This window comes from Crotalus tigris, unplaced genomic scaffold (genome assembly GCF_016545835.1).
Source record: "Crotalus tigris isolate CLP2741 ecotype Arizona unplaced genomic scaffold, ASM1654583v1 scf7180000018480.129879, whole genome shotgun sequence".
NCBI classification, from domain to species: Eukaryota; Metazoa; Chordata; class Lepidosauria; order Squamata; family Viperidae; genus Crotalus; species Crotalus tigris.
In genome coordinates this window covers 121,320-129,879 of record NW_024097031.1, presented here as the reverse complement: position 1 = coordinate 129,879, position 8,560 = coordinate 121,320, and the positions used below count along the sequence as shown (strand labels likewise).

The following is an 8,560-nucleotide window of genomic DNA, read 5'->3' as shown; positions in this document are numbered from 1 at the left end:
CTTCCCTTCCTGGATGTCTTAGTCTACAAGAAATCCAATGGCTCCCTAGGACACACCATCTACCAGAAGAAAACACACACAAACCGCTATCTGCACGCTCTCTCACACCACCACCCAGCACAGATCACCTCTGTAGCCAAGACACTCATCTCCAGAACAAAACGCTTAGCTGACGAACAACACCTAAAAACTGAACTACACACTCTCACCAATGTACTAACATCCAATTGATTCCAAAGAAATAAGATTACAAACCTAATCCAAAAAGAAACCCCCACTAAAATCCAAGACGAAGAACAAGAAAACGGCAAAGCCCTCCTCCCATACATAAAAGGCACCACAGACAGAATCAGTAAGATCCTCCATAAACACAACATCAAAACAGCATTCTGCACAACCAGAAAAATATCCACCATCCTTAGAAACCCCAAAGATAAAATTGAATTAGAAAATCAAGGAGTATACGAAATCCCATGCACCACTTGTCCCACCACATACATCGGACAAACAACAGAAGAATAAGTGCACGCATTGAAGAACATAAGAACTCAGTCAAAAAAGAGGAACCAACATCTTCCCTGGTCCAATACCTTAAAGCCACAGGACATTAAATTGACTTTAAAAATACCAGAACCATTGCCAAAAGTGAACATTTTAATAACAGAATAATCAGAGAAGCCATCGAGATAGAAAAACGCCAACACAGCATGAACAAGCGAGATGATACCTCCCGCCTACCAGCCATTTGGAAACCCGCCCTTATTGACAAACGACTCCCTAATACAAAAAATGATACCAGACCCACACTCACAAAAACCACACAGGATGTCACCACCACACAGCCACGCAAAACGCAAACCCAAAGCCACACCGATGATGAGGCACGACCACAAACCAGAAGCCAGACCAGAGCTGCATCATTAGCCACTTCAAAGCCCTCCAATCCATACACGAATCAAACTGACACCCTCCATGAAAATGAGGCACGACCACAAACGCGAAGCCAAAAAATAGCAAGGCAGCCCAAAATCTTAAACCCCTCTGCAACTCAGACTAACCTGAGCACAACCAAACATAACACTCCCCCAGCCAATCAGAGCACAGCCAACCCCCCAGCCAATCAGAGCACAGCCAACCCCCCAGCCAATCAGAGCACAGCCATGCCCCTAACCAATCAGAACACACCTCCACCCAATCAGAACACAGCCAAGCTCCCACCCAATCAGTTCATAACCCCACTGGCAGTTAAAAGGAAGAAACAGCTAAGACCACACATTGCTCCTCGAAGCACGAAGCTGAAAACACTAGCCTGAAGATGACGAATGGGACTCGTCGAAACGTCGCCAAGACACTTCCATTTAAAAAACCAGGCGGGAGAAAACCCGAACACTAAAGACCTACATACAACACCCGCGAAACCTCAGAAAACAAATATATATAATATATATATATATAATATATATATATCATATATTATATATTATATACTATTATGTTTTTCTGAGGTTTTCGCGGGTGTTTGTATGTAGGTCTTTGGTTGTTCGTGTTTTCTCCCGCGTAAAATTGGAAGTGTCTTGGCGACGTTTCGACGAAGTCCCATTCGTCATCTTCAGGCTGGTGTTTTCAGCTTCGTTCTTCGAGCAGCAATGTGTGGTCTTAGCTGTTTCTTCCTTTTAACTGCCAGTGGGGGTATGAACTGATTGGGTGGGAGCTTGGCTGTGTTCTGATTGGGTGGAGGTGTGTTCTGATTGGTTAGGGGCGTGGCTGTGCTCTGATGCTGTGCTCTGATTGGCTGGGGGTTGGCTGTGCTCTGATTGGCTGGGGGAGTGTTCTGTTTGGTTGTGCTCAGGTTAGTCTGAGTTGCAGAGGGGTTTAAGATTTTGGGCTGCCTTGCTATTTTTTGGCTTCGCGTTCGTGGTCGTGCCTCATCTTCATGGAGGGTGTCAGTTTGCTTCATGTATGGATTGGAGGGGTTTAAAGTGGCTAATGATGCAGCTGTGGTCTGGCTTCTGGTTTGTGGTCGTGCCTCATCATCGGTGTGGCTTTGGGTTTGCTTTTTGCGTAGATGTGTGGTGGTGACATCCTGTGTGGTTTTTTGTGAGTGTGGGTCTGGTATCATTTTTTGTGTTAGGGAGTCGTTTGTCAATAAGGGCGGGTTTCCAAATGGCTGGTAGGCGGGAGGTATCATCTCACTTGTTCATGCTGTGTGGGCGTTTTTCTATCTCGATGGCTTCTCTGATTATTCTGTTATTAAAATGTTCACTTTTGGCAATGGTTCTGGTATTTTTAAAGTCAATTTCATGTCCTGTGGCTTTAAGGTGTTGGACCAGGGAAGATGTTGGTTCCTCTTTTTTGACTGAGTTCTTATGTTCTTCAATGCGTGCACTTATTCTTCTGTTGGTTTGTCCGATGTATGTGGTGGGACAAGTGGTGCATGGGATTTCGTATACTCCTTGATTTTCTAATTCAATTTTATCTTTGGGGTTTCTAAGGATGGTGGATATTTTTCTGTTTGTGCAGAATGCTGTTTTGATGTTGTGTTTATGGAGGATCTTACTGATTCTGTCTGTGGTGCCTTTTATGTATGGGAGGAGGGCTTTGCCGTTTTCTTGTTCTTTGTCTTGGATTTTAGTGGGGGTTTCTTTTTGGATTAGGTTTGTAATCTTATTTCTATGGAATCCATTGGATGTTAGTACATTGGTGAGAGTGTGTAGTTCGGGTTTTAGGTGTTGTTCGTCAGCTAAGCGTTTTGTTCTGGAGATGAGTGTCTTGGCTACAGAGTTGATCTGTGCTGGGTGGTGGTGTGAGAGAGCGTGCAGATAGCGGTTTGTGTGTGTTTTCTTCTGTAGATGGTGTGTCCTAGGGAGCCATTGGATTTCTTGTAGACTAAGACATCCAGGAAGGGAAGTTGGTTGTTAGCTTCTGTTTCCATGGTGAACTGTATTTTGGGGTGTAGGCTGTTGAGGTGTGTGAGGAAGTTGTCCAGTTTTTCTTTCCCATGTGGCCAGATTATGAAGGTGTCGTCTACGTATCTGAGCCAGAGTTTGGGTTTGTTATCCGATTTTTCTAGAGCTTGGGTTTCAAAGTATTCCATGTAGAGGTTGGCAATGACAGGTGAGAGGGGTGATCCCATGGGTGCTCCTTCTGTTTGTTTGTATTTTTGTCCATTATAGATGAAGTATGTGTTGGATAGGCAGTGGTTGGTCAGATCTAAGAGGTGTTTGGGGGGGTTATATTTGTTTTGGATAGCTGTCAAGGCTTCTTTGATAGGCACTTGGGTGAAGAGGGATATGACATCAAAGCTCACAAGTAGGTCGCTGGGCTGTAAGTTTTGTTTCTTTATGATCTCTATAAAGTGGAATGAGTTTTTTATGTGTGAGGTGATGGATTCTGCATAGGGCTGTAGTTGTTTGGCGAGAAATTTGGCTAGGTTTTGTAGAGGTGAGCCTATGGAGCTGACTATAGGTCTGAGTAGGGTTCCTTCCTTGTGTATCTTGGGGAGACCATAGAGTTTGGGGCATCTGGATGATTTCTCTCTGGGAATGATTCTTTGCTGGATCTCTTCGCTAATGGGGGAGGCTTTTATTTTGGATCTGGTGGTTTTTTCCAGGTAGGTGGTGGGATCTGTATTTAGGGTTTTGTATGTGGAGTCTTGGAGTAGGTTGGTTAAGTTGGTTTGGTAGTCAGATGTGTTCATAACCACCGTGGCGTTGCCCTTGTCTGCTGGTAGGATTATTATGCTGGTGTCTTCTTTCAGGTTACGTAGTGCTGTCTGTTCCTCTTTGGGTATGTTGCTTTTGGGTGGCTTGCTGGTACAGAGGATCCGGAAGGATGGAAGGCTGAGTCAACCTTGAGCCGGTGAGATTTGAACCGCTGACCTGCTGAACACAGTCAGCTAAAGTGGCCCGCAGTACTGCACTCTAACTGCTGCGCCACCTCGGCTCATATTAAAAATGTAGGAACTCCCCTTCCCCCTGAGAGAGCGAGTCACACACACACACACACACACACACACACACACACACACACACGCAATTAAGTCCAGATAATTGTTGTGAGAGAAATCCTTCCTCTGCTAGGAACAATCCAGCAGGACCTTCCTTGCCAGACTAAACTGGTCCAAACACCTCGGATTGATCCCCCCTCCCACCTGCGTCTCTTGGCAAGCAACAAGATAACAAGGGCTGCACCACAAGAAGCTTGTTGCAATGTCAATTAAACATCAAAAGGGAATTATAAATTATAACCCATAAATGAAAAAAATGTATTAAAAAGAAGGTTGAAACTTAAATTACCGTTAAAAAGTTTGAAATTCTATAATAATGACAATTAAACATCAAAAGGGAAGAAATAGATCTGCTTCCTTCCCAAAGGTTCCATAATCTTCCTTCTCTTCCCAAGGTCCAAAGTTTTTCCTGCCCAGAAAAAGTTCCCTCCAGAAAATCCTTCCAAATATTATATGTTTTTTGCAAGGAGGGGAGAGAGCAGGAGGAATCCAGCTAGGTCTCTCCCCCTTGCCCAGGATGTAGATGCATTTCTTTACCATTTCTTTATTTATTCATCTTTTAAAACCCTCCCCCATCCTCTCTCACAGAGGGACTTTGGGTGCTGTGCAGATAAAATAGCACACCACAAAAATAGTCTATACAATTTAAGATCCAAAAGGCAAGAATGATTAAAATCCAGTGGTAAAATTTAATTCAAGGAGGGGGGGAGTCAGGATGCTGACCAGCCCCACAGCTGCCTCCTCCTCTGTGCCCCCCAAGCAAAGCCCCTGAGCCCCATTTCGACCCCTTTCTGGAAGGTCAGGAGGGGGGAGGGCTCCCTTCACCTCTGATGCCCAGGATAAAAAATTATCTTCCAAAAGTCTGGAAAAGGGAATGAGTGAAGGCTCTTTCATCTGCTGTGCCCTTTCCATTCACCTTTTTACTTCTTTTTATGCCTTCTTCTTTATTCAGTCTCATTTGTAGGTTTAAATCCCAAAACCACATAAAGGAAGCCAGTTAAAATTCATAATCATCACTCAAGCTTTAAACTAAGATGTAAACCCAATCACACAGAATCCTGTCTAGGGTTTCCTTTGCCTTGAGAGTAATATACTTAGATTTCACCAGGCATTGGGCAGAGGAGACCCCAACCTACTTCTTGATAAGCTAGAAAAAAGTGGGATAGATGGCATCACCCCCAGATGGATCTGTAGCTGGCTGACAAGCCTTACTCAGAGAGTAGCCCTCAATGGCACCATATCCGCATGGAGGGAAGGGGGCAGTGGGGAACCACAAGGCTCCGTCTGAGGCCCAGAAAAACTCAGATTCCCGACTCTCCCAGTTGAGCTGGAGCCCCCATGGGGTAGAATCACACTGGGGGTGGTTGCTGAATTAAGAGGAAATCTCCCCTCCCCCTCCATGCATCCTGTTTCCTGCCCCCATCTTTTAACTATACTTTTATCTTGATTGGGAGTTCCAGTTTTATTGCTATAGAAATATTTACCTGTTGTGTGTCCTCCCCCCTGTGTCCCTCCTCCCCTCCCCCCTCCAGCTAAGCCCACCGTCTCCATCTCCCCCACCAAGCTGGACCCCGCTTCCCCTAACACCATCCTCCTCTGCATCGCGAGGGGATTCTACCCCGTGGAGATCGAGGTCCGGTGGCTGAAGAACGGGCGGCTGGAGGAGGAGGGCGTGGCCTTCGGGGAGGAGCTCCAGAACGGAGACTGGACCTACCAGCTCCAGGTGATGCTGGAGACCCAGCCCCAGCGGGGGGACGTCTACACCTGCCAGGTGGGGCACGCCAGCCTGGAGGCCTCCATCACCGTCCAGTGGGGTGAGCCTCTCCCCTTCCCCTCTGGGGACCCTTTCCTGCCCTGAGAAGGGGGGAGAGACCCTCCCTGTGGGGGGGGAAACTGGCCCTGATCTTCCTACTCTGGTCTGGGGACCCCATCCTGCCCTTAGAAGGGGGGAGAGACCCTCCCTGTGGGGGAAGCTGGGATGGACCTTCCTGGGGGGGGGGGAAGCTGGCCCTGATCCTCCTACTCAGTGAGGCTCCTTCTCCTTCCCCAGAGCCCCGATCCTCCAACTCTGCTAGGAGCAAACTCTGGACGGGGATTGTGGCAGCCGTGATCGGGGTGATCTTCTTTGCCATGGGGCTCTCCCTCCACCTGAAGAGCAAAAAAGGTGAGTCTGGGGGGCTGGATGAGAGATTGTGGGGAGGGGACCATCCAGGGGAGGCCTCTCAGCAAGCTTAGCAGATGGCAAGGAGGCCCCCTTGGAGATTTGCTTGGGAAATTCTGTTCTCTGAGAGTCTACTGCATAAGTGAGCATCCTGCAACCTATTATGGGCTATTGATGGGGAGGGAGACACCCTGAGTGCTCCAGCCTATGAAGGGTCCTGATTGGGTCTTTTTCTCCTTCCAGCAACTCCCATCCAGCCTCCTGCAGGTGAGTTTCTCCCCAAGTTATAGATGTTTCTTTAACATTTGTAAATTGAAGTCTCCTTGTGTCATTTCAAGCAATTTCTGGCAAAGTGACACCCGGCTTTGCTGCCATGCCCCATCCTGGCCCCATCTTCTTTGTCGATATGAAACGTCTGGGGGAGGCCTCATCTCTTGATCAACCCCCTAATTAAATCATTTGAGGAAAATTCCATGAGCCCTGGGAGATTAATCACTGGTCCTTTGCCTCCTTTTGATCCCTGAAAGGGGCGGAGCCTCCCTCCATCCTGTGTCTGCCATTCAACCACCCCCCTGCAGTGTGGGCCTGTGGGGGGGGGCAGCTGAAAGAGAGGAATAATAAGTTATTTACACTGAAGGTTTCACTTTGTATTCTAATTTTCTTTCCCGTCTCTTTTTCTACAGAACTCATGAATTAATCTGCCGTCCTTCCTGATTCCTGATTTTTTTTCATTAGCTGACAGAATTTCTGACTTTTTGCAACCTCTGAAAAATGGAGGCTCAAGATTTTAGATTAGGGAGAGGAGGTGAATGGCAGCCTGGAGCTTCTCCTGCTGAGACTTCCCTGGCTTTCCTTTGAAGTCCACTGTTTCTAGTGAGGGAGGGGTGGAGACCATCTAGACTGACCCCAGGGACTGTGGGCCTGCCTGTCAATCCAGACACCCAAATATCTTCTGGCTTTAAATCCACAGCAGTTTCATCTCCATTAGTCTTCCTACGAATCTCTTCCCTTCACTTTGCTATAAAAGAATAAACTTTAAATTGTAGAAAAACCCTGGAATTTTCTTCATTCCTTCCTTCCTCTTCCTCCTCCTCTTTCCTCCCACCCCTCAGAGAGTCCTCCCTTCTCCCCTCCCACTCCCCGGATTGAGGCCTCCCCTGTCTCTGGATTGACCATCCCGGCTGGTTTAGGTCCGAAGCCAGAACCGGTTCGGGAGGAGGGTGGGCAGATCCCAGGGAGGGGAAGGGGCAGGACCCCCTCCTCAATCTCTCCAAGCCCTGCCAGAGGGAGGGGACCCCTGGGAGACCCCCTATTCCGGCTTCCCCCGGAGAGCCTCTTCCGTGGCTGAGAAGCTGCTGGAGCTGGAGGTTCTCCTGGCTTCATCCGGGCCTCTTTCTCCAGGATCGGAGCCGGATTGAGCCCCTCACAAGCCCGGGGAGGCTCTTGCAATATTTGCACCCAGCGGCCCCCTCCCTCCCTCCCTGTTCGGGGCCCTGATCCCCTCACCCCCCTCCAGACGAACTCACCCCCTGTCCATCTCCCCCCCCCCCAAAAAGGTGCCAGGGCCGGGGAGGGCGGAGAGCAGGGCGGCCTCCCTGGGGACGGAGGGGAAACTTCCCTCCCGACAGCCCAGGATTGCCTTCGCTTTGTCTGCCGGTGGATGAAGTCACAAAGGACTCTGCCCGGAGACCGATGACGCTGCAGGAGGGAGAATTCCCATTGGTTCCTCTCTTTCAGGGCATTTCCAGTTCTGAATTCCGAGGAAAACGCCTCCCCCGTCCCTAGTCCAGACCCCCCCCGATTCCGCCTCTGGGACTGGGGGCGTCCCTGGGCTCTCCCTGATGCTGCTGCTGGGGGGGGGCGGCGCTGGGCCTGATTCCTGGAAGCGAAGTGGGGAAGGAAAACCCCGGTAAGGAGGGGCTGGGAGGGAGGGGCGGAGGGGCTGGAAGGGACCCTCAGGGGTCCTGGTGGAGGGGGAGAGGAGGGCGCTGGGACCCCAGACGTGACTTTGGGAAAGGGGTCGAGGGCAAGAGAGCCCGCAGGAGCCTCCCTCCCTCCCCACATCTCCCCAGGAAGACGGAGAGAGACCCCCACTTTGTTGGTTGGGACCGAGGTGGGGAGGGGGTCATGGGGAGGCAGCCCAGGTGGGATTTTCTAGGGGGGAAATCTAGTTTTTCGTATCTGAGTATCCAAAGAATTCTCTCTGGCCGCTGTGGGGTCCCAGTTGCCCCCTCCCTCCAGGCAGGGATCCCGATTGAAGCTCCCACCCCCGAGACACCAGGGACACCCCCGCACAACCCCCCTGCAGGGGAGCCCACCGGTTCTCGCCCCCCTTGAGGCTGCTCTCCCCGAGGAACATCTTTCCAAGGGGGGGTCACCATTTCTTGCCTCCC

The 8,560-nt window shown here is 49.6% G+C and overlaps 1 protein-coding gene across 1 annotated transcript; it reads left to right on the top strand.

Annotated features, from left to right (window-relative positions):
* Positions 1-5,538: 5,538 nt before the first annotated feature.
* On the top strand, positions 5,539-7,218 carry LOC120312290 (rano class II histocompatibility antigen, A beta chain-like; the record flags this gene model as incomplete). Its single annotated transcript, XM_039352802.1, has 4 exons — positions 5,539-5,820; positions 6,057-6,170; positions 6,411-6,434; positions 6,851-7,218. Coding segments are annotated over 4 exons (434 nt in total), but the record flags the coding sequence as incomplete, so codon positions are not given.
* Between the last annotated feature and the right edge of the window lie 1,342 nt (positions 7,219-8,560).